The sequence below is a fragment of the Balaenoptera physalus genome (assembly GCF_965194825.1).
Source record: "Balaenoptera physalus genome assembly, chromosome: 2".
Classification (NCBI taxonomy): domain Eukaryota; kingdom Metazoa; phylum Chordata; class Mammalia; order Artiodactyla; family Balaenopteridae; genus Balaenoptera; species Balaenoptera physalus.
The window spans coordinates 100,184,405-100,211,556 of record NC_138883.1 but is presented as its reverse complement, the minus strand read 5'-3'; the positions used below and the strand labels follow the sequence as shown (position 1 = coordinate 100,211,556).

The 27,152-nt window shown below is 34.5% G+C and overlaps 1 protein-coding gene and 1 long non-coding RNA gene across 2 annotated transcripts in view; one reads left to right on the top strand and one right to left on the bottom strand.

Moving 5' to 3' along the window:
• Positions 1-27,152, top strand: part of LOC309654341 — a 201,072-nt gene that overhangs the window by 77,354 nt on the left and 96,566 nt on the right. The window lies entirely within an intron of this gene.
• Positions 3,350-27,152, bottom strand: part of UNC13C (unc-13 homolog C) — a 774,694-nt gene continuing 750,891 nt past the window's right edge. Inside the window, exons 32-34 of the mRNA XM_082444694.1 lie at positions 16,855-16,947; positions 15,166-15,325; positions 3,350-11,998 (exon numbers count right to left, since the gene is read on the bottom strand). Of these exons, the coding sequence (XP_082300820.1) occupies positions 11,713-11,998; positions 15,166-15,325; positions 16,855-16,947 (539 nt within the window). The 3' untranslated portion in view covers positions 3,350-11,712. The remainder of the gene's footprint in view (positions 11,999-15,165; positions 15,326-16,854; positions 16,948-27,152) is intronic.

The window sequence follows — 27,152 nt, the reverse complement described above, 5'->3', positions numbered from 1 at the left end:
GCTAGTAGTACCCTAATATCACAGCAAGATAAGGAGACTACAAGAAAACTTAGACCCATATCCCTGATTAATATAGATGCAAAAATTTTCAACAAAGTATTAGCAAGCTGAATTCAGGAACACATTAAAGGGATTATACACCATGACCAAGTGGGCTTCATCCCTGGGGTGCAGGAATGATTCAATGTATTTAAAGCTCTATCCTTGTGCTGCATGTTCATGTAGTCTGTCTCACACATTTGGACCTGAGTGAGAGGTTCTTTGGGATATAAAGCCTTTAAGTGGAACTTGTAAGTACTGCCATATTGCTTTCCCAATTGGCTGTTCAAGTTTACACACTCACTAGCATTTTTGGAAGGTGAATTTCTTAATAAATTTTCCAATTAAAAAAAGCATTTTAGAGTTTATTTGAGGTTCTATACATGTTTTGGCCAGTTTTGGCATTTTATATTTTTCTACACATTTATCCACCTCATCTGTTTTTTAAAGTAGTTTTATTCATTATTCCCTTATTATTATTATATTTCTTTTGGGTCCATAGTTCCCCTTTTCATTCTGTATTTTATGCAGTAGTATCTTCTCTACTATTTTTCTTCACTAGTCTTGCCAAAGGTTTATCTATCTTATAAATCTTTTCAGGGAACTAGGTTTAGGTTTTGGTTTTGATAAACTTGTACATGGATTTTCTTTTGTAAGGAACATCCGGGTGTCTGATTTTTTTTCTTAACCTTAACTGTATACCTTTCTTCTTTGTTGTTTCTTTGGCCTATTTTCTTGATTGTCTTCCAACTTCTTGAGTTGGATACTTCACTTATATTTTTAATAATTTCTTGTTTTTAAAACAAATATATTTAAGGCTATAGAATTACTTCTGTGTATTGCTTTCACATATAAATTTTGACATGTAGTGTTTTTATCACAATTCAGCTTCAAGTATTTCTTCCTTCCTTCTTTTATTTATTTATTTCTTCCATAAGACAAAGAGTATTTGGTAAGATGCTAATTTTCAAACATATGTAATTTTTAGCTTTCATTTTGTTATTAATTCATATTTTTTTATAATACTGAGACATCATTTGCCTTTTTTTAAAAAAAATTATTTATTTATTTATTTATTTATGGCTGTGTTGTGTCTTCGTTTCTGTGCGAGGGCTTTCTCTAGTTGCGGCAAGCAGGGGCCACTCTTCATTGCAATGCGTGGGCCTCTCACTATCGCGCCCTATCTTGTTGCAGAGCACAGGCTCCAGACGCGCAGGCTCAGTAGTTTTGGCTCACGGGCCCAGTTTCTCCGCGGCATGTGGGATCCTCCCAGACCAGGGCTTGAACCCGTGTCCCCTGCATTGGCAGGCAGATTCTCAACCACTGCGCCACCAGGGAAACCCCTAATTCATATTTTTATTGCATTTTGTCAGAACACATTCAATGTGTTCTTGATCCTTTGGAATGTTTTGAGTTTGCCTTTGTAGCCTACTAGCTATTTTTCTAACTGTTCTGCTGCTGCTCAAAAGCAAATCATATTCCTTGTTTGTAGGATATAGAATTCTCTGTATGTATTTCATACCTAAGATTTACTAATTGTATTGTTGAGACCATTGATGTCTAAGACTATTTTAGAGGGCTTTATAAATTTTTGAGATGGGCATAATATTAAATTCTCCAAGTATATTTTCTGGTGTCATTCTTTTTAATCCTCTAGGTTTATAGGTTGTTGCTTAAATACATTTTGATATAGGCTGTATTGTTAAGTGAATGTTTGTTTATAATAGCTATATCATTGTCCCTCTTTTTTTTCCCCTTGAATTTAAAATTGGAATTAGACTATCCCAGTTTAGATCTTGATTTCCTTAACAGCTTCATGACATTAGGCAATCTACTTAACCATTCTAAGCCACAATTTTCTTATCTTTACAATGGTTATTATAATACCAACCTCATAATGGTATTGTGAAGATTAAATACGTTGATACATCTAAAGCATTTAGAATAGTGACTGGCATATTCTAGTTCTTAGTTAATTGTAGTAATTAGTTATTAAGCATTAAGGCCGATAAAGCATAAAGGACAACTGAATAAAAGAACTAACCACTCAAGGGAGAAATATTGATAAAGTAAATATAAGTAATTTATTAAAATATTACAATAACAGATATAAAATAAAAATATCTTTATGTTGAAAGTTTTCATATTTAAATGAGTTCACTTCAGGAAAAAAAAAAAAACCAAACACACAACTGGAAGTCTAAGAAAGGCCAGGAAGCTGAAAAACAAAACAAAACAAAAAATCCCAAATCCCCAAGAAATAAGTGTGTTAAATTTCTTGACTGGTAGGTGTGAGATAAAAGTTATTTTGTGTGTTTAGGATAATAATGACTATAAATAACTATTTGTGAAAAAACTATAAATCATTAGTAGAATTTTAAATGGAGTATCTTTCTTGCAAATTACTGTAGAAGAAAAACTTAAACAAAACATAGTCAATTCCCCCCAATTTGTTGAAGAAGGGAGAGATGAGCCCCAGCATAGAGTCTTTGGCACTGCAGAGCCACTGTTACCAACTTCTATTTGGTGCTGCATCACTAGGAAACATCTAGTTGTCAGAGGTTTTTCTCTAAACTCTCAAACAGAAGGAACACTGGAGGGACACTGTCTCCTTAAGTAGTAATTTTTTAGCCTTGGGAGTTTAGAAGGGAGAGCAACAGAGGAGAGGATCATCATGCAGCCAACCTGTTTACACCTGGTTTAACAGTGCTTTCATAGTGCTGGGTGGTTCATGCCCATTTCTAAGGTGAAGGCCATGATTACCTTGACCCAGGGTAGAGGCCAGCTATACTGCCAAACATCCTATAGTGCACAGGACAGCTCCCCACGACAAAGGATTATCTGCTCCAAATGTAATATTTTCTCTCATTATTTACTTCTCTTGGCTATGCTCATTTTTAGAGCACTTTATTTTGGCTTTCATTCTTATAGTTCATAGATGCAATGTCTTCTTGGATCTTGTTAATGACATTGATGAGGGATTGTTCAAAATATTATGTTGATTCTTGAATCAACTTTTTCACGTTTCTGCTGATTTGAGTGAGATATATTTTGCATTTTTATTATTTCTATTGAGAATAAGCATCTCTAAATATATTTATTGTCATTGGTGTTTCTCTTTTGTGGATTGCTTATTGATTTTTCTATTGAATTTTTAAGTAATTTTTAAAAGTTTGTGCCACAGTGTAGTTGAGTTCATTATTAATTAAGCATATTAAAATATTTTTTGTTTGGCTGTTCATCTAACTTTGTTCCTTTTGTCACTGAAAAGTTTTAAATTTTAGTATGTGCAAATTTATCAATTTATTTCTCTCTTTTCTTTTATGCTTTAAAATTCCTGTTTAAAAAATTGTGCCTAATTTCTACATGGTGAAGATAAGTTTTTCTTCTAAAACATTACTGTTTGACTATTAATTATTAGGTGTGCAATTCATCTGGATTTCGTTTTATTTTTGTTTTGCATTGTGATCTAGTTTTATCTATTTCTATATAGATATAGAATATATACATTCATTAAGTGTATATTAATATATACATTTATTAAAAGTCTACCCTACCCAACATGATATCAAATTCTCACATATTCATAGATCTATTTCTAGGGAATCTATTGTATTTCATTGTCTATTTATGTATCTCTATGCAAAACCTACACTATTTACTACAGCATTATGACAAATCATGAAATCTGTTAGAGGTGTGCAGTTGGGGGGGGATACTTGATCATTCTTCAAAATTACCTTGACTTTTCTTTTGCTTCCATATGAATTTTTAAATTAGCTTGTAATCTATTCGAAAAATATGTTGTTTTTTTAAATTAAAATGTAATGAAACTTGTAGATTAATTTGGAAGCAATTACCGTCTTTATAATATCGAGTCTTGTCATTCATAAAGAGACCTATGTTTTCTTTTGTTTGTATTATCGTCTATGCCCTTTAATAGAGTTAGAATTTCCTTATACAAGTCTTTATGCATTGTTTGTTAGATTTCGTCCTAGGTACCTTAAAATTTCTGTTGCCATTGTGAATGGAATTTTTTTCTTTTTTCTTAATATATTTTATAATTGGTTATGAATGTGTCCATATATCTATATGAGCATAAATAAGTAAGAATGTGTATGAATCTCGCCAAGTCATTTAAACTCTTCAAGGTTTGGTTTCCTCATACATAAAATTGAGATTAAAATCATATTCACAGGATATGATTCATTACAATTAAATCAATTCTTCTAGGTATATGAACAAAAAAGATGACTAGCTTTTGTTAATGTTTTTAACCTCCCTTTTCTATAATGCTACATTTTAAAGAAAGAATACTCAACCATCTAATATCATCACTAAAAAATATGTGAGAATTAGCTGGCTAATTTAGATACCACTTTTGGGATAAAAATCACAACTTGGCCTAAATTTATCCCTTTGATTTCTGGAGGCAGCCCTAGAGGACTGATTTTAGAGTATTTAGAAGTGCCCCAGACAAGGTACAGGTGTGGGGGGAGAGAAGATAGCTTTAGGAAAATTAGTTCATCTGGATTCCAGTTTCCTATTATGCTATTAACTAGTTGATATTAGGTTAGATATTATATACCTCTGAGGCTTAGTTTCTTCTCTCGAGTGAAGAATTTGGATTATCTGTATGATTACTTGCAGCTCTTAAATTTTATAATTCTGTCATATCTTTTTCAAGAAGTACCAGTGTAGATGCTTACAACTTGGGCCTATATTAACTTTTCAAACTTGTGGCCTAAATGACTTTCTATAAAGAAGACAGAAGACCAATGTATTATGAGTCTTTTTATTTCAGCTATCTCAGATCAGAATTTTGGCAATTTAAAAAATCTAATTAATTAGCTTTGTAAAATGGTCAAAGTGTACCATGTAAATAAAGATTGTCAAGTTAGATTTTAAAAAAAAGACCCATATATGCCACATAGATGCTGTCTACAATTATCATACTTTAAATATAGTGATACAGATAGTTTAGAAGGAAAACAATGGGAAAAGGTACACAACTTAAAACCTAATTTAAAGAAAGCTACACTACTATCAGTTATTGCAGACTTTAGAACAAAGAAAATTATCAGGATGAAAGAGGAACATCACATAATTATAACAGAGTTAACTCACTGAGAAGATAATCATAATCCTAAATGTATATGTACCTAACAACAGAGTTTCAAAATAAACAAAACAAACAGAAGAAATGGAAAGATAAATAGAAAGATTCATAATTATATTTGGCAATTTCAACACTCTTCTCAAAGTAGCTGGTAAAACAAAAAAGAAAATCAGTAAAATATTGATGATCAGAAGAACACTACCAATCAACTTGACTTTGATTGTTAGATTTCTTCATAGGTGCCTTAAAATTATAACTTCTAATGTAAAATTATAAAATTATAACAACAAAATAGACTCTTTTCTGGTGCATATGGGGCATTTACCATGCATATCCTGGGTCATAAAACAAATCTTATCAAATTTAAAAGAATTGATATCATACAAAGTATACTCTCTAACTTGTAATGAAATGAAACTAGAAATAAGTAAGAGACAATATTTGGAAGTTTAACAAGACACATAATTTGTAACTTATGGGTCAGAGAAGTCATAATGGAAATTGGAAAATATTTTTAACTGCACAAAGACAAAATACAGCATACCAAAATTTGTGGAACGAAGCTAAAGCAGTGTTTAGAAGATTTGTGGCATTAAGTGCTTATATTTTAGAAGATAAAAGGTACCAAATCAATAATCTAAGGCTCCACTTTAATAAATTGGAAGAGAAAATTAAACCTATATCAAACAGACGGAAGAAAATAATAAAGATAAGAACAGAAGACATTGAAATTCAAAGCAGAAAAAAAATAGAGAAAATGAAATCAAAGCTAGTTCTTTTTAAAAGATTAATAAAATAGATAAATAGAAATGGAGGAAACAGTTCCAAAATATTTAGGAGGCCGTAAATACCCTGATAACAAGACACAAACATTATAAGAAAAGAAAAATATAGATCAATAGAATTCGTGAATATAGATATAAAAATACAACAAAATATTACCCAATTGAATTCAGCAATACACAAAAAGACAATACATCATGACCAACTGCGGTTCATCTCAGAAATGCAAAGATGCTTCAACAATCAAAAAATCAGTCCATGTAGTTTACCACATTCACGGACTATAGAAGACAAATTACATGATTATCTGAATTGATGCAGAAAAAGCATTAGACAAAATTCAAAAGTCATTCTTGATAAAACTGTCAGCAAAGTAGGAGTAGGAGGGAACTTCTTTAAGCTGATAAAAGAAAACCTATAACTAACATCATATTTAATGGTGAAGGACTGAATGCTTTCTCCCTAAGACTGAGAACAAGCCAAGCTTACCACTCCTATTAAAGATTGTACTCAGTTGTAATATTGTATGCCATGAGAGTAGGTTAAAATATGAAGTCAGTGTGTCAACAAATGGATAAAACTAATGTGAAAAATAAGAACTGTGCCTCTTCTTCCTGCTTTATATTATATATTGTGGTGTGAATACATTATGGAGGGAATTCAGCTACACTAAATAGTTTGAGACCACTGAAGCCAAATTCTTTCTAGGGTCATTTTCAGTGCTACAAGTTGTAGTTGTATATGATATGATTAAATCTACATAAACAGTTTTTCCCTGTTCTCAGAAAGAAAAAAATAAAAGAAAAAAAGAATGTACTGGAAGACTTAACCAGTGCATTAAAGAAAGAAAAGCGATAATATGCACACACATGAAAAGAAACAAAAATGCCTCTCTTTGACATGATTGTCAATGTAGAAAATCCCAAGGAATCCACAAAAAAGATCCTACAAATAATAAGGAAGATTAGCGAGGTCGTGGGGTACCATGCTAATATACAAGAATCAATTTTTATACTAAAATGAACAATTGAAATTTGAATTTTATTCTCAAATTACTGGTTACACTATCATACATGCACACACAGAAGAAATATTTGGTAGGATTTTTATGCTGAAAACTAACGTTGATGAAAGAAATTAATGAAGACCTAAATAAACGGAGACAAGGTACTGTGTTCATAGATTGATGACTCAATATTGTTAAGATGTCAGTTGTCCCCAAAATGATTTGTAGATTCAATAAAATCCCAATCAAAATTCCAGTAGTGTTTTAATTTTTTTAAGAATGCAAAATTACTAGAACAGCCCACAACAATCTTAAGAAAAAGAACAACATGGAAAACTCACACTGCCTGAGTTCAAGACAATACAAAGCTACAGTCATTAAGAGAGTGCCACACTGGCGTTAAGGGATTTCAGAAATAGAGATTTTAAAAATAGACCCACACACATTTGGTCAATGGATTTATGACAAAGGTGCAAAGGTAATTCATAGGAGAAAGTGTAGTCTTTTCAATAAATGGTGTGTGGTACTGGAACAATTTGACTTCCCCATGCAAATTAATTAGTAGATTAAAAATAATGAAATAAACAGACAGATAAACCTCAACCCAAACCTCACATCCTATAATTAAAATAAATAACCTCAAAATGGATCATGGATCACAGACCAAATAGTAAAATCTAAAACTATAAAACTCCTTTAATAAAACATGGGAGAAAATCTTTATGACTCTGAGTGAGGCAAAGAATTTTTAAATATAACAGCAAAGCCATGATCCATAAAAGAAAAATATGATAAATTACTTTTTCAAAATTTAAAACTTTTGCTCTCTGAAAGACACTCTTATGAGAATGAAAAGAGTAGCCACAGACTGGGATGAAATATCTGCAAATCTCATATCTGACAAAGGATTTCTATACCCAGTATGCAAAGATGTCTCCAAATTCAACAATATTAAAACAAAAAACTAGTTGAATAAATGGACAAAAGATTTGCAGACACTTTACCGAAGATAATATATGGATGAGAAACAAGCAAATGTAGAGATAATCAACATCATCAATCATCAGGGGACTGAAAACTAAAATAGAAAACTAAAATAGAAAAAGGACTGACAATACCAAGTGCTTCAAGGATTTGGAGCAATTGGAACTCTTACCCATTGCTGCTGGGAATGTAAAATGATACAACACTTTGGTAAAAGTTTGACAGTTTTTTATAAAGTTAAATGTATAATATGACCCAGAAATCCCACTAGTTTGCATTCACTTAAGAGAAATAAGCACTTATGGTGACACAAAATCCTGTACACAAATGTTTATAACAGCTTTGTTCATAATCTTACAAAAAACAAAAACAACCCAGATGTCTTTGAACTGTTGAATGAACAGATGCTCTTTTGTATGCCCATACAATGGGATACTATGCAGCAATGAAAACAGTTGATACATGCCACAACATGGATGACTCTTAAATGAATAATGCCTAGTGAAAGAAGTTAGGTTCAGAAGGATACCTACTATCATGATTCCATTCCATGGCATTCTGGAAAACATAAAACCAGGGGGACTGAAAATAGATCAGTGCTGCCAGGAGTTGAAAGTAGAAAGAGAGTTTGTTTACAAAGTAGTAGGATAATGGAATTTTGGAGGATGATGGAACTGTCCTATATTTTGCTTGTTGTGCCTGATACATGATTCTGTGAATTTGTCAAAACAGAAACGTTTACCAACAGAGTTAATTTTAGTATATGCAAATTAAAATATATATGATTCTTTAAAAAGATACCTAACCATTACTTTCTTTCTCTACATTTGTTTCTAAGAAGTCATTCATTGCAAGATGAACCATTATTTACTATTAAAAAAGGAAAAAAAGCACCCATTAATCTATAGCTTGACAATGATTATAAAATGTATCCTGATTTCAAAATCATCATAATGTGAAAAAAGTATATTTTAAAATATGTATAATATGATAGTTACAAATTGGAGCTTATTCTCAGACTTCTATCCAGGGATATTTTCTGAGTCCTGCATAAATCTGATTATTTTTCATTATTTGAGTATGAAGATTGAAACTACTATATTAGTCCATAAAAGTGCTAGTATAGTCATCTTTATATAAGAGAAATTAAAAGGAGAAAATAAACCTCACTTCAAACATTTTTTTAAAAAGGCCAAATGCAAAACATTAAGCTAGGATTGTCATTTATAAATGTACCTCATTTAAGGGAAATTCAATATATAAATTATCCTAGAAATAGATGAATTAGAGCAGGTTGCGATGAGGACATCTGATTACTTATCTTAAATAACAATTCATCACAGCTCCTTTAAATAATAAATGTTCCACTGTGGTTTTAAACACCTCATTTTAGCCAAATTTGATTTTCATGTGTTTCTTTGAGAACTTCTAATGTGAGTTTCATCTGTAGATGAAAAACAGAGCTTTGTGCATTTTATCTAAAATATGATAAATAAATTGCTTCACACTTTAATGGAGTCTATAGTTGACAGAGATTGCTGTGAACTTCAGAGTGGTTACTAATTTGGGTATGTAAACACAACAGGCTTTGTTCTGGAGACAACAAATACTTGTATCTTGGGAGAAACAACAAAGGCTGCAGAATTCATAATTATTTCAAAATTAGGACCGATACTTTATGATATGAATAAATAGACTCAATTCATACCATCACCATTAGTGTTTGATATATATTGTGCACACACACAAAGACGGAATGAATAGATCCAATTAAACAAATACTGGAAAAAATACTTAGCTCATAATTTTTTAAGTGATCAATGCAAACTGCCATTTATTCAAGGGTGTGCTGCTTTATGACATTAATGTGCTCCTAAAGAGCTCAAGTCAATGTTCTGTAAAATTGTTATAAATCTTGAATGAATCTTGCAATAAAATAATGAAACCTTTTGTCATGTAAGTTTTTATTTAACTGTGTTGCTTGTCTATATGTTGAATGTTGAATTTTCTTCATGGCTTAACAGTATTCAGAGACGTACAGACAGGTAGATACATCAGCTTTTTTCTTATTTGCAGGGTCAGTATCCTGTAATATATGGCTTTTTCCATGAATACAACTCCTGGAAAAATTTTTTTTCAAATTCTAGTGAGATACTAGAACAAAACGTTGTGAAGAGTGTTCTATCCAGTAAAAAGAGCCTGGATTTTTTATTCTTAAATAGTGGAATGATGTTGCATACATGAAATAAAAAGGCAGAAGATACAATGAAGTATTGCATGTGCTCAATATACATCCATTTATTAATGCATATGCCAGAGGATTGCATTGTACTATGCATTTGGAGACATCATTAACAAAGCACTTGCTTATCAATTTAACATGAATTAGTGGATCTTACCGTCTTTGATTTCTGTTCTTAACATATCAGACCAGCTTGTTCACAAAGCACAGTCACTGTAACAGGATCTTGTTCCTGCATGTGTATGTTGCTCACTAACAGTTATGACCATAAGTTACAACTACAAAGTACTCTTCTACAGCCAAGTACTTAGGTACAGATTCTAAAAAGTCAAACCATAAAAACAGAGAAAATGCAAATATTCATAAACTATTTCATATTCAAACTCTAGCCTAGTTATATTTTTATCTACCGAGCTGTAATAAGTTGTTTTCCTATTGCATTGTATGCATCTTGGGCTTATAAATAACATAAATTACAAAATTGTAAGCAATTTCTTCAGACTTCATTTTACATTTTTCACTAAAGAGTTGAAGACATGACTTTTTGCTCCAGTGCAATATATAGTAATGCTGCATTCAGTACAAATTGTTGAATATTTCTAAAAAGAGAAAAGCATTTAACTGATTATAGCACTCAGTAAATAAGGAGTTAGTCATAACTGTCAGAAGGAAAACACTAACAGTATAATTACTTATCGTAGGTAATTTAAGAAACAAACCTTCCATCATACTCTTAAACCATTATTCGTATGACTTGCTAAAGAATGAAATTTAGTAAAGCCAAGACATAATGCTAGATGGCAAATGCTTCAACTTACCTTTTTTTTTTTTTTTTTTTTTTTACAAATGTGATGTGACCTTGGCAGTTTTAAAGAACAAAGTTCTGTTGATATATCAAACACTGTTAACAAACTATTTAGCATTACTTTTTATAAGTTTGCTTTAAGAGCATTTCTTCACAGTGATTTCAGAAAGGTTGGAAACTGGTTGGCATAAAATATTTCCCACATTTTCTATTTTAATATGTATGCAAAAATCATCACAATATATCTGCAACTATAAAATTACAAATGCTTTCTAGAAGTAACTGCATTTCTAGTCATGATAGAAAAGGGTATTTGTAAGACATCTATAATGAGGTAAGCCTAAATAAAACAGAATTTGAGTAACAAATGCTTTCATATCTACTGGCCATATACACCAATGTAACAAGGACAACTAATGGACCAACGTAAGAGACTGTTTTTTAGTATGTTTAATGGATGAGAAATCGGTAGTGAAATAAACATTTTAAAAGATACTCTGGATATTTCACTTTACAACATAATTTTGGCACTTCATGGAACATTTATTTCTCAAAGACCAGAAATGGTATAAAAGTTCCACAGGTTTTCCACATACCTTGTAGACATTGTTCTTGAGTACTGGCAAACACTGAAACGTAGTGAAATAAACATTCCCGTGTATTTGCACATGCATGCAGTAGTCAAACAGTTATAGTTTATGAATTCTCAAAGATACTATCTTGCAGTATTTGTTTCAAGCACTCTCTTCAGCAGATCTTGCTTCAGATTTAAGTCTTACAAATTCTTTAGCCACATCGTCACTGGTCCTCTGCGAGAGGATTCTAAGGATAGTCAAACCAGTTTCATCCATAGAGACGTTTTTCAATAGGGGATACCATGCCCCGTGGCTTCCCTTTTCTGCTATGTTCTGGAGCTGAATTACTGTCATTCCGATAATTCGATCTTCTCTGGCAAAGCAGTAATCTTTAACTGAAAGGTGAAGTTCATAGGCCCCTGGGCGGTTTTCTTTACTCAGAATGCTGTGTGGATTAAAAATATGGATTTTGAGCATTTTCAAATAGGGATCAATATGGTTCTAATAGACTGTTGAAAATTTTATACATTGCTCAGAATATTATATGGGCAAATAGAGTATCATTGTCTTTGAACTCTGATGCAAATATCTTTTAAATTTTACTTATATTGTATTTACATAGCTATTACTCTGCAATCGAACTTACAAACTCCTTCTTTCCCTAGATGGAAGTAGGAAATCAATCTAAAAATGCTTTACTGCCCTGATGTTAAGGATATTAATAGAAACTGGAATTAAAATATTATGTTGTAATTAATCATTGGAGGCAAGGTCTCCCCAGTGATATAGGGGTAGGAGGCGTTACTAGGGGTCATGGAAGCTAGGCCAAGGGGGACGGGTACCTTTTGGAACAATTTCTGTGCCATTTCTACATCCGTTATTACAATTTCCTTTCTTTACCTCAGACTCCTGGATACGCTATTATATCTAGGAGCTTTTTCTCAGGGGAATACACTGGACAGACTGTCAAGCACTATTCACAAGATGCTAAATTGCATAGAAATCTCCAGAGTAAATCAGTTCCAGCAGAGCCTGGTGCTTCGATGCCAGCTCTTTCCTATGGCAACAGTTAGACCTGTCAAGATTGGGACTGAGGATGGCCTCTCCTAATAACAACCCAAGACAACTTAGTGCAGAACTGAACCTAATGAAGAAGGCTGAGTGGAGAAACTCTGAGGATAATCCTTCCCTGCCCCTTATTTTAATTCGTCCTCAGACAGTCCTGACTTTTTAATGAATGCACATCTATTCCTCAGCAGTACAAGCTTCCAAACTCCTTCCTTTTCTAAGTCATTTTTTCTGCTCAAACATTTTGCCGAGTCAGACTTTTGTTTCCAGGTGACATTGACAACTAAACTACTGTGTACTTATTTTAAGAGACAATCTGAAATAACATACAAGAAGATGGAATCCTGGGGGGTAAGAATAGAATGGCAAAATATGATGGGATCTGGGTCTTCTTGTGAACTAAAATGAGTCAAAATGCCACCTTTTCCCAGAATTGTGGTCTTGGTAGCTCACAGCGTTGTATCTGAATTTTGCATTATCCAAGTAGTCCTAGAACCTTTTGGAAGACTTTTCAATTGGATCAAAGTTTTTGTGCAGTTTGGAGGAGCAGATAGGTGGAATCTTGTGAGCTGGTTTATTAGCAGGCATTATTAGTGGGATTAATCTGTTAGAACCCTTTTAATTGATGTGGTAGGATAGTTAAGTTTTAATGAGTGGTAAGAGAGTGAAATATTCAGAGAACGGAGTGCTGCAAGGTCTCTGGGAAATCGAGAATGCAAAATAACAATCGAGAATGCAAAATAACAAAGAATCAAACCAGTAAGGGACGGTTTGGTAAGTGTGCATGCGTGTGCGTGTGTATGAAAGCCCCTAGGGCTTGGTCCTGTGTCCCTGCTCTCTGTCTCTGGGTCAGCTCATGTAGATTTGTAGAATTAATTACATCTATATGCAGATAATTCTCAAGTTATATCTAACTATGTATTTAATATCTCCTCTTGGATGGACTGTAGGCATCTCCAAATTAATAGATTTAAAACAAAATCTTTGATCTCCTCATCGCCTGTCCCTATTTCCCCATCTCAGTAAATCAACATCTACCCAATTGCTTATGCCAAAAACTAGGAGTCATCCTTGATTTTATTCAGTGCCAGATAGCTTCCGTTTGCTCCAACTGGATCTACTCTCCATCCTTCTTCTTGTACTTTGCAATACAATGCTGACCTGTAAGGACTACACACATTGAGTTTCTCCATGCTCTGGCTTCCAGTTGGGTTTGGCCAAAAGGGAGCGTCATTAGAAAAATCAGAAAAATTGATGAGAGTGAGGTCAGAGTTTATTTCTCTGGCTTCTTGCATGTGAGGCTCCCTCAAGTAGGCTGTTTCCCTCCATGGAAGGTCACTCTCCTAATAAGGTGAATGACTACAAATGAAGTTTCACAGTCCTGATTTTAGTAACTGCTCTTCCTCTCCTCTAGGCACAGAAGGGGTAATAACCTGGCTATTACTAGCCCCAGGTTACATCTCTATTGCTCATAGCCCCTCTATTCTCACATCTTTGTACATTCCTTTGTAAATATATGTCTTGAATTAATCTCAATTGAATGTTCTTGGGAGCCTAATTCATATACTCTTTCTTTCATATTCTATCTCCAATCCATTGTAAATTCTATAGGATCTCTTAGAATTCCAACACATATCCAAAATATTTCCACTTTTTTCCATCTCTTGACTACTTCCTTCCTCCCTAAGACTATCTGATCAGTCACTATTATCTCTTACCTAGACTAGTGCAATAGCCTTCTAACTTATTTCTACATGTTTGGTCTTGCCTTCCCTATAGTTACTTCTCTATACAGCAAACACCATAATCATTAATGATGTAAATCAGATTGTTCAAACCCTCATATGAAAATCCTTCAACGTCTCCTATTGAACTTAGAATGTGACCCAGGCTCCTTTACCACTGACTTCAAAGCCCTGTGTGATGTAGTACCTGACCACCTCTTCAAATTCATTTTATCTCACTCCCTTGCCCACTATATACTGTTTCTTAAATATGCCAGGCATGCTCCTGCTTAGAATCCTTGCACTCGCAATTTTCCTTGTCCTAAAATGCTCTCAACTCTCTTCCCTACATGACTGGTTCTTTATTTTCTCAGGTTCCTATTTAAAAGGCACATGCTCAGACAGGCTTCCCTGAACACCCCGTCTAAGCAGCCAACCGATCACTCTATTACATCACCCTGTTTTAATGCTCTGCTTAGTACTATCATACGATAACTTTATTTATTTATGATGTTGTTTATCATACGTTCTTTATCTCTAGAGAGTAACTTCCACGAGAGCAAAGTCCTCCTTCTACATATATCCAATGCCTATACTATTGCCTGATACATGGTAGGCACTGGACAAATATTAAACAAATGGAAGAGAACTAAAAACTTCTTCATTTGCCTTGGATCAATGATGAACAGGAATCTTTAAACCCATAGGTTTTGCTTTCCTTAGCAAAGCCCAGTGCCATTCCTACCCTGTGAGTCACTCATAAGTGTAGCTCTACAATGCCTATTGCCTGGTTGAATAAAGGATTCAGGTCATAACTTACAACTGAAATGTTTCGTTATATTTTGGTGACCATGTGTTGCTTTTTGTCTTTGTGCCTTGTTTTCTCTTCTTGTCTCCGAGGTTGGGTCCCAGCATACAAACTTCCACAAAGGGGCGGAACATTGCAGTGGTCTGCCAGTGTAAGTCATTAATAGCAATCACTAAAAACCAAAAGGAAAGAGACAGGAATATAAAGTATTAACAAACCAATGTGTGGAATCCTAGACTCTCCCTTTGATCCTTAGAGTGAATTTTTATTTTTAAAAATGATGTATGAAGTTGTAACTTGGATTTGATAGCACCCTAACCCCACTGATGAGGAAAAACAATTTACTCTCTGGACTGCACGCTTGTTGGCGCTTTCAGCTCTAAGCCATGTGGCATTGGGATGGTAAATGTTAGCTGTAATTGAAATGACAATCATTAATACTGAAAAGTTATGATTCTTGTTTAGGTGAAAAAATGATGCTTTTCATATTTAAATTATATGTTCATCATGAAATATTTAGAAAATATACAGAAAATAGATTTTAAAAATCTATAATTTTATCACTCAGAAGAAATGACTGTTACTATTTTGGTATGATGTTTTCAATCTTTATAAATAGAATGGGATCATAATGTATTGCAGTCTTATAAGTAGCTTTATTTTTTAAGCCCATCACGGGTAGCATTCTAATTTATTATATATTTTCCAACAGCAAATATTTCATTATATGTACATTTCATTCTAAATTTACCCAGTCACTTGTTTTTGCATATTATGGCGGTTTCCTAATTTCAGGCATCATAAATAATACTTAAATGAACATTCTCATACAGGTTTGCTCATCCTTTGATGATGATATCCTTAAGGAATTGTCTTACAATTAAATTTGCTAATGCAAAAGGTTGATAAAACTTTTACCATTTGATATGCATTGTCAAAATATTTTTCAAATATATTTAGTGACACTGGAATATATAGTCATGCCCACTTTTCTGTATGATTACCAGTACTGTATATAATCTATTATAACCCATAGCAGTGTTACTTTTATAATACAAAGATACATTAGGTAATGCAATTTTAAAATGTTAGAAGGCCATGGTTTTGATTAAAGTAGATATTATTTAAAGTGACTAAGTCTATAATGATATAAAAATAGAACATGGTTCTATTGAGCAAAGTATTAATCATTAAATTACATCTTTGAAATGACCCCTATTTTCAGATTGTGCTTTTACAATATAAAACCAATGGATTCAACCACCCATTTAAAAAAAAATCAAACAGTTGTTGGAAATCACATAGAAGAAGTAGGTAGATTATGTGGATAGTAAGAACATGCTGACTTAACATCTAAAATGTCATTGGCAAGTTGGAGCCAACCACAGCACCAATGTTCAATGTATATCATAGCCTCAACCATAGAGAACACGTTCAATGTATACAGTTTTGAAATGTAATCACCAATGTATTTAAACCATTTAGATATTTCAAGTAACATAGGTTAAATACCTGTGCCATTCATTTTTTTCAGTTTTAAATCAAAAGTTGTAGATTCGTGAAGAAATTCTGAGCATGCCCTGAAATCATTTAATATAGATTTTAAAAGAGAGATTCAAGAAAAAACAACATTTTTGATATACTTATTTCCAGAGGTTAAAGTCTCATAGGCTGTTTTATCTACCCGGACCCGAAATATACCTTTTATAGTGACTTTATGCTCTCCTGTTCCTGGGGTGGCGGTGATGTCCACATGAACAGATATCTGACCCACTGAATCTCTGGAGGAGGGACCTGCAAATCAGCAAAAGTTTACTGGCCTGACCTTTCAGACCACTTAATAGTGGACGTCGGCATTCTGTGCACAAGGGACTGTAAAGTGTGATCATAGAAATAAACGGTTCTTTTTGTTAACAGCACATAATAGATTTTGATAAATGTTCACTAAATTAAATTTGCCATGCAGGTTTGAGGCTTGGGTATAACCATATTTAGTCCATTTAGCTAAACTTTCATATAGTACTCAGATACCTTAAGGCACACTCTTAGTATTACTATCGTTAAAAAAAAAAAAAAAAGGCAGTTGCCTTATTAGGCACTTAATAAAGCTCTCCTTGTTGTTGCTTATGTACAAAGCTGTATCATGCCTTTCGTTCCTTTGTGAAGTGCTTTTCTTCAGTGTACCGCACCAGAGCACCTGGGATACAAAGATGGCTCTACAGAGCACCTGCCCTCACGAGGCCCACACTAGACCAGGGCAGAGCAACATATATACATACTGCTGCATATAGTGTGATACATTCTAAAATAGCTACATTTACAAGGTCGACTGATGGTATAAAAAGGAGTAGTCAATTCTACCCTGATAAAGGATAGTCAAAGGTTAAGCATGTTGTACTGGAAAGTGCCTGTGATTTGGGGTCAGATAAGCTTGAATTCAAATCATAGTTATGCTGCAGCTGGTTCTGTGATTGGAATTTGCTATGTTCTCAAGTCTTGCTTTTCTCATTTGTAAAACAGGGATAACTACATCAACCTCATACACACACACACACTTATCTATTAACATATCACCTATAAGCACGTGTATTTTTTTCACAAATAAAAGCACATACTCTAATTATCATTTACCTTGCCTTTGTCTTTTCACCTAAAAATATATTAAGAAGATCATTCCATTTCAGTATACATAAAGCTATGCCCCATTCTTTAAGATAGTCTGTAATATCACTGCATTAACTACAAAGTCAGTGTTCCCTGAGTACTTGCTTAAAAATGAATCACTAATCTGCTTACCAAATAATGAAAACGTTAAAATATTCAAAACATTTAAAATAATGTTTAGCCTTTATTCCATTATATGAACATACCATTATTTATTTAACTACACTTTGGTTGTTTCTAATCTCTTGCTCTTATGAGCAAAATGTAACAAATAATTATTTTTCATATTTACAAGTTTATCTATAGTATAATTTCTAGAAATAGTATTTATTTGTCAAAGGCAGGTGGAATTCTAATTTTGCCCCATAGAGATATAGAGATTTTAACCATTTACAATATATATGAGAGTAATAAGAATCTTATTTTTGTAAAATAAATGGCTAATGACCAAGCTGAAAATGAAATGTTCTAAGAGGCTTCCAATTTCTAACTTCAGAAAATCACTGGATTTCAGCCAGAACCTCTTAACAGGACCTACTGAGAAGAGCTGGTTCACCACAAGCAGCCCTCTCACCCACACCCCACCCCAGCCATTTGATAATAAAAGAACTGAAAGATAGAAAGTGATCACTTTGGGCATTAACCAAGGGACTGTTCATTGTTCTGTGGGAAGGGAAGAGCGGAAATGTTTCCTTTTCCTGAGGTGAAGGAAAGAAAACTCCAAGTAGAAGTACTCCTAGACTCCAGAAGTGCCAGCAAGATGAGCATTTCATTTTTTAATTGGCTGCCTACTTAGCAGACCTGAGCATGGCCAAGTGAGGAACAGCAAGCCACAGAGTATGCCAGGACCTTCCCCTCTGCTTAAAGTCATGGTTGCTGAGAAATATGGGAGATAGCTCCTGAATGGGCTTGAAGTGCCAGAGTTGGGGACGAGAGAGGGAAAATGTGATTGTAGGCTCTGGTTTTATCAGGGATTGTCACAGACGTGGTAAAGAGGCAGGCTTCTCAAAGGAATGTGCTATGCCCAGGTGAGGTGCAGCAGGAAAAAGTGGCCAGGTCTTGAGTCTTGGAAGAGTTCATCAATGCCCTGGGGAACTATTTGGAAATAAGTTTCACACCAGCCAGTTCTATCAATCAAGCTTGTACTTCCCCTAAGAGAAGGAGCTGGAAAAGCTCTACCACTAACTGAATAGACAATGACCTTTAAATAGATAATGACCACTAATGGCCACCATTGAAGTTTATTTTTTTATTTTATTTCATTTATTTATTATTATTTTTGGCTGCATTGGGTCTTAGTTGCGGCATGCGAGATCTTTGTTGAGGCATGCGGGATCTTTCATTGCAGCATACGGGCTCTTTGCTGCGGCTCATGGGCTTCTCTCTAGTTGTGGCCTGCATGTTTTCTCTCTCTGGTTGTGGTGCATGGGTTTTCTCTCTCTGGTTGTGGCGTGTGGGCTCTCTAGTTGAGGTGCACGAGCTCAGTAGTTGTGGCGCATGGGCTTAGTTGCCCCTGGGCATGTGGGATCTTAGTTCCCTGACCAGGGATCGAACCCATGTCCCCCAGGTTGGAAGGTGAATTCTTTACCACTGGACCACCAGGGAAGTCCCCATCTGTTGAAGTTTAAATAAAGAGTCATCTTTCTCTTTTCTCTATTTCCTTCCTCCTCAATATCAGGGAAACTACGTCCAGGAGAAAGAGGAAAGGTACACATTACAGGAGATCATGTCTTCCTCCACCTCCTGCTTCTATGGCTAGAGTCACGATTTTCCCCTGCTTGTGTAGAAAGAAGGAGAGCTTTGAATCCAATAAGTGATTAAAACTTTAATGTGAGCAGAACAAGGTCTTAGAACCTGAATAACTTTCTAATAGTGCAAGTAATTAACATGGTATGTACCTGGGTGTTGATATCAGTGAGGGAGGTGTCCATGCAAGTAGAAAGTAGGGCTCATAAGAGGAGCTGATAACACTTTTTGGAAAAATAAAATAGTTTGATATCATTCCTAAACTGGTGACATCTTTCTGGTATGAAGAATAGAATATATCTTCCCATTATTCAAGTCTCGTTTTGTGTATTTCAATTATATTTTACATTTTTCTTCATGTGAATATTGAACATTTTAAAAGCTTATTCCTAGTTATGGTATCTCATCCTATTTTAAATGGGACCGTTTATTCCATTATATTGTATAACAGGAAGGCTAGTGATTTTTGTATATTTTTTTATTCAGCCAACTGAATTTTTAATGAAAGACTTACATTTACCCCTTTTGAGTAGATGAAATACAATCATATTATTTTCAGTGAATGACACTTCTCCTTTCCAGTTTTTATACCTCATATTGTTTGCCTTGGCTAATTTTATTAGCTTATGTTTCTAATACTAGATTCCATGACAGTGTTAGAAGTGGACATGCTTGTGATCTTCCATTTGGCTCTCCAAATTCATTTTCCACCCTTCTCCACTCTGCCCTTAGATGGACAATTCAATGGTCTCCTCTATACTGTACTGCCAATGAGAAGTCCTGGCAAGGTAGGGGAAGGAGGGAATAGAGTCGGGTCAGGTATTTATTTCTTTAGCCTCCTTCCTGTGGGGTCACCTTTTGCTGGCTGAATCCTGCAACCAAAAATCAAAATTCCCCTCACCAGCACTCAATAGGCGACAGTCTCTTTCCTGGTTTTAGGAGCTTCTTCCTCCCTCGTTATTTTTGTTGCAGGGAGGTTAGTTTACTATTTTTTCTGGTCTCTTTATATCCAGCACATACCTTTGTCCATAGTTTCTCCATTAAATCCTTTTCAAATAATCTTAATTGGGTGTGCCATCTGATTCCTACTGCGACCTTGGCTAATAGAGTTAACATCTTTGATTCGCTCATAACTTTAATGGAAATGCCTCTAGTATTTTCACAATATTCTTAGGTCTTGAGGAACATTGAGAGAATTTTTTTTTTGTGGGGGAGACAGGACATAAAATATGGATACTCACTACTTAACTGTTATCATGATGGATTTTACAATGCTTAAGGAAGCTCTTGAAGGTTGAGTTGAAATTCATTTTTTTTAGACAAAGGAGCAGGAAATAGCATGCACCCACATGTGGGTGCATAAAACAGAATGGTGTGTCCTGGAAATTGCAAGGAGTTCATTATGGATGGAGCAAGCATAGACGGAGTAACAAGAGGAAATGTTAAAGAAAATGTTGGTCCTTTGAATGCCATTTAAAAGTTGTTAGACAAAAAATAAAATAAATAAATAAATAAAAGTTGTTAGACACTATCTTGGAGATACAGAGAAGTCTTTTAAGGTTTTGGCCATGGGTGGCATAGTCAGACCTAGATTTTGAAAGAATTTGTCTCATCTGTGTAAAAGATAGATCATTTCTATCACCCTATTCCCTTCTGGAAAACCTCCCACTTGCATCTTATTATACCATGAATCAAATCCTAAAACCCAGCCCCTTGCAAGGATGCTTCTGATGACCTTTCCTTCATCTGCACTTCTGGTCCATGCTGTTGTCTTTGGCTTAATTCTTCAAAACTTTCTTCATGTTTTCATCAACTCAAACCACATGTTTGGAACATCTTCCCTCCATTAGCTTATGAAGCTCTGTCCAAACACCTCTACTGTAAAATACTCATTTTTTATTATTCTATAAAAATAATCTGTAGTTATATTCCTGATTTCCTCAAATACTATAACATAGTATAAAAAAAGTGGGCAATGAAATCAGACTTCCCTGATCATGAATCTGGTCTGTCACTCATTAACAGTTTAAAACTCCATAAACTTGCATTTCCTTATTTGTAAAGTGGGGATAAACCCACCTACCTGGCAACATTATGGTGAGGCTAAAAAGGGAAAATTTTGAAAAATATGTAGGATATTATGTGCCTTGCACATAACAGCTATCTGGTAAATGGATCCAAGTTTATGATGATAATAATTCTTAATAAGAGTATTTCAAAGTTATTAAATACCTCAAAGATTCATAGAAAAATTATGGAGAAAAATCCATTGATGCTATAGTTATCTAAATCAAATACTGCAATAAGACAACATGAGTGACTGGAGTTTTCCCCAACAACTGTGGAATTCTTACTTTCTTCAGTAAGATTTTCGGGGTTGAGTACACTAGAGAGGGAAGGATTTTAAGAGCCCTCATGTTGAATGTCTATTAGGGAATATTGTTCCCCACTATGATGTATCAATAAAACCCTTGATTAATCAAGAATTCAGTGAAATGAGTTTTCTTGATTACTAAAGGCTTTTTGTTTGTTTGTTTAACTTTTGTTGAAATCAGAGTAAGTAAGAGATGGTCTCTCAGCAACACTGAAAATGCATCCAGATTGTGTATTTGTCTCTGTTGTTACACCAAGGATCACAGCCTGCTCAGTACCTGGGTTTGTGGTTAAGACGTTTATGTGCGGTCTTATATGTATTACTATAAGCAGTAATATAGCAATGGCTGGTTTCTGCCCAGAGTAAACATCTAGAAATTATGGTCAGGAAAGTTATTGATTTAACAGATTTGTAAATGAGAAAAGCCTTTCATCAGAGCACTCACCAGGATGTACCATTTCTTCATCTGAGTTTCTAACCGGAAACTTTTCCAAGGTAATTTAAAGCCTTTAACTGTGTTGTTATAGAATTTGATTTTTATTGGAGAATATATAAAACTTGAATTAGGAAAATATGTGAGTTTCTGTTTAGTGCTTTTATAGAGGAGGAATTTTATGCTGTTTGAAAACAACTAACAGCTAAAGAAATGTGCCTAAAGCTTTTTAAAAGGTACTCTAAATGCATAGATAGGTTTTTCCCTTTTCCAAACTGCTGCTCTCTAGTCCTCCACTTGTATATCCTAACTGTACGTGTGTGTGTGTTTTCTAAAAAGATTTGGAGGGTTGCATTGGTGGGGAAAAGCATGTTAAAAATCAAACTTATGGGGCTTCCCTGGTGGCGCAGTGGTTGAGAATCTGCCTGCCAATGCAGGGGACACGGGTTCGAGCCCTGGTCTGGGAAGATCCCACATGCCGCGGAGCAACTAGGCCCGTGAGCCACAACTACTGAACCTGCGCGTCTGGAGCCTGTGCTCCGCAACAAGAGAGGCCGCGACAGTGAGAGGCCCAGGCACCGCGATGAAGAGTGGCCCCCACTTGCCACAACTAGAGAAAGCCCTCGCACAGGAAAAAAAAATGAAGACCCAACACAGCCAAAAATAAATAAATAAATAAATTAATTAAAAAAAAATCACACTTATGTACTCAGCAGTCCCTGAACAATTTTGTGGAACCTCTTGCGTGGAAACATTGACTAGAAAATACACATTTCCTTTTCTAACATAAAATGTGAAATTTACTGCTCAACCAAGTCAAACATAGTCTTGAGAGCTGTCTGCTTAATATGGTACAACCCTAAAAAAGTGGAATTAGGAATGTGATCGTCTTCTGACAATTTTGAGTAGATGCAACTAGTGTAAAAGGTTTTTATCATTATTGCAATTATTGCTTAATAGTCATGCTATTCATAATTGCGTCCTGAGAACTCCAGGTTTGTGTTTCCATGGCACAGTGTTTATAACATTCCTAGCACCTATGTTACGCCTAGTATTGTAGTTACTTATGCAGATTTTTTTCTTCCTAACTGTATTCCATAATGGCAGGAAGCCTCTATTCATATTAATAATCCATACTTCTTATCTCTAATTCATACAATAAACATAATATTCTTTTGATACATATTAAATGGCCAGTTTATATTTATTCATTGATTAAACATTCGAGCAGTCCTCACTTTGCACGGGTTTTCATGTTCCATGATACGCCTGGATTTCAGTGCCCACAGTTTAGTTAAATAACACCCATTTCCCAATGACACATTCAAATTTCAGTTATCATGGCCTATTAAACGTGTATCATTGCCTAAAGTACAAACTTTGCTGCTAGTTTCTTAGTCCACAAATCATCATATAAGTAACAGATAGGTATTATCATCAGCAACCAATGACATCACTTCTTTTAAAGTCTGTTGGTGATTGGTCACTGTGCCCCTGTTCAGTTCACACATAGCAGAGTGTGTAGTTGTGTTGCTGCCTTGTTTTCCAGTGATTAAAAACATGGATAATCAAAAGAGGGAATGAGCCAGAAAAGAAGAAAGTGCAACTAAGGAACAAAAAGTGATAACACTGGAGTGAAATTTGTATAGAATGTAAGTGGATTAATAGAAAAAAATTACCGACCTTGTGAATGTTGACAGTACTGCCCTTGCAGGGCTCTAGAGAAGCAGACAAGGAACTTAATGAAAAGTGACCTTATTGACATAAATGAGAATGAAGATGAAGACGTCCTAGTGGAGGTGATATTGGAGAAAAACTTCACATTAAAGGAACTCTGAGATATGTTACCGCATCGAAAGCAGGAAGGATAAACTGTTGGTGACTGATCCAAACTTTGGAATGACAATTCACCAAGGCACAGAAAAGATGCTTGCACCTTATATTTATGTGATGAGAAGAAAAAGGCAAGTACTGTTCAAACTACACCCGATAAGATTTTGAAAAGGAACAAAGTGCTTTAATTCTCCATGTTTCTAATGCTTCCAATTACAGCGTATTAAATAGATGTTTTCTCTTTTTTCATTTCCCTATACATTTATAGCTGACAGCAAAAGATTTTGTTTATTTTGACAGAATGTTTTCAAAAGTCTTGGTAGAATTATAATTTTCCCCATTAGTTAGCAAGACTGCTTTGAACAGTTTCAGTTTGCACAGTTATTTTTATGATTGTACATATTTGAGTTGATTCATTTAATACCTTTGCAGTTGCTGAAACAATACCTTTGTAGTTGCTGAAACTATGGAAGCTGCTTAATTCAGTCAGATGTGATTTACATCTGTGTTGCACTGTGCAATAGATTTTTCTTCCCATTTGGTGGGGTTGGTTTGCTATAACCTTGATCTGAGCCATCTAACATTTGTATGGTGAAATCTGTTGATTGCCTATCCCTGAATAAAAATGGTATTGAATAGAAGCATCTTCAAGTTGAAGAAGGTATATATCAATCAAGCAGTTATTTTCCAAAAAGAGAAAAAAAGGTAACGTATAAGAGATTTCCATTTGTGACAGAATGAAATATGAAAATAATCTAATATGGAGCTTGTTATTCATCTATTTAACAATTTTTATGAGCATTTAATGAAGATTTAATCAGAGGCTGTGCCTGTTACATCATCTTGTCTATTCTAAATCCATAGAAATTAGGCTATTGTGCCTCAAATCAACTTATGGGCCCCTAGAATGTGTCCTTTGTCACCAACATTATTGGATCATGAATACTAAACTCTCTATTCAGGAATGAGTAATGCTCATGTGAGTAAACATTGGCAAAGGGCAGGAGGATGAAAGAACTGATTGTTTTATTTGAAGTTCTCTTTGGAAGAGCAGCTTTTGATAAAAAGCTTTTTGATAATAGATCCTGATTACTATCAGATTATGATATAGCATTATATAAGCACCCCTAATAGTCTCTCACCCAACATAATTTTAGTACATTCTGTGAATGAATGAATAATTTAAAAAACATTTAGTAATGATTATTCATGTAATGTTTTAAATAATTACCTCCAAGTCTCAATTAGCATCCTGTAAAATATTAGATGAAAAATATCACAGCTGCTCAAGTCATTTGTACAAGTTTACCAAACTGCTTAAGCCCCTGACAAAGGGGTTTGAATCAGTCTTCATGGGACTTTGCTGGGCCCCTCAAAGGAAAGGTGTGGTGAATTCATGAGGGATGACCACTCTGGCAATGTCATAGTTCAATATCAGCTGACCTAACCTACTTCTCCTCCCACCTTCAAGTCTGGGACTCCAGGTGGGAGTAACTTACCTCCATTCAGGTTTCTATGTCGTTAGACATCATCAGAGGTGGTAGGAGTAGAATAAACCAGGAAGTGGCTTGACTTAAGCCCCATTCCTTCTCTTATGCCTTTTGTGCTTTCCTCATGTTCCTTCCTTGTTCTTTGCTCATTTTCTCCATGTTATTTAATATTTATATTTGAAGTAATTCATGGTAATGATAACAATCATGGGTACAATTTTTGACTACTTGTGTGTGCCAGGCATTGTGCTGAATGCTTTAAGGATAAGATCTTGCTCTGATATCAGATAAAGGTATTGTGTACATTTTACAGATGGTTCAATTGGGCATGGATGTTAGTTACCTGTCAAAGTCAGTAAATGGAGAACTGAAATTTGACCTCAGATCTCTGACATGCTGTGATGTTCATTGAATAGCTTCTCTTCTACTCTTTTCCCCTCACCCTTCCTTTTTTCACATCAAAGAGGAGAAAGCAAACTGTCTTGGTGGTTTTATTTTTTTTTTGTTAATGGCATTTAAAGTCTTGGTGAACTAAAAGGCAGAGGAAGATGTGAAATCTAAGACAAAGAACATACTGCATAGACAGAAAGCATCAATATATCTTAAGGTTATTTTTGTGTGTGTGATAATATTTAGTTTTCATTTGCAGCTTTTTATATTAAGCCCCATGGTAATCATTCAAATGTATATTTAAATTAATTTTGTGTTCTGGGATGCTTATGGTTTCATAGCTCTCTGTGTTTTATCCTTAAACCTACTATTGATTGAAACATCTTATATTGTTACTTTCTATCAGTGAGTTTCCATGGCTATAGCATGCTTAAATGTGTTGCTGAAAAATTAATCAGTGATTACTAAGATTTGAAATGTGTCAAATCCTGGAAGTAAGTCACTATGCTAGTTGGGTATCCTTTTAGAATTGTTTTGGAAAGTTTAGTTATCCTAACCTGAAATATTTTAGTATTGAAAAATATATAGTTTTAATGTTAGAACTAGAGTGGGCCCTGGAAACTATTTGATTCGATATCTTTGTTTTAGAGGTAAGGAAGTTGAGGCTAAGTGTCTTGTACAAATTTCCATAGCTTGGCAGTATCAGTGGTGGGTCTTGTTATTTTCAGTGAGCGTCTCTTTCCACTGACAAACTAGCTTGCCTCTAAAAAGGTCTCTGGAATTCACACAATGGGACAGACTTTCAAAGAACAGTAGAATTTGGGAAGTAGGTAGGCTGTGGATATAGACAGTCACTGCTGTTTTTTTCCTACTGGAAACTCAGAAGTGGCAAAAATCAGAAAATTAAACTTTCAATTCTGACTAGTGCCTAAGAATTATATCTAATCATTATCTATTTCACCTGATCTGTTAGCATCTCTCTTTTAAGATCTTTTCATTAGCACCATGACTACTAGCAAACAGTACTACCTGGAGGAGAATGAGATAAGAAAGATTACTCTCATAAGGC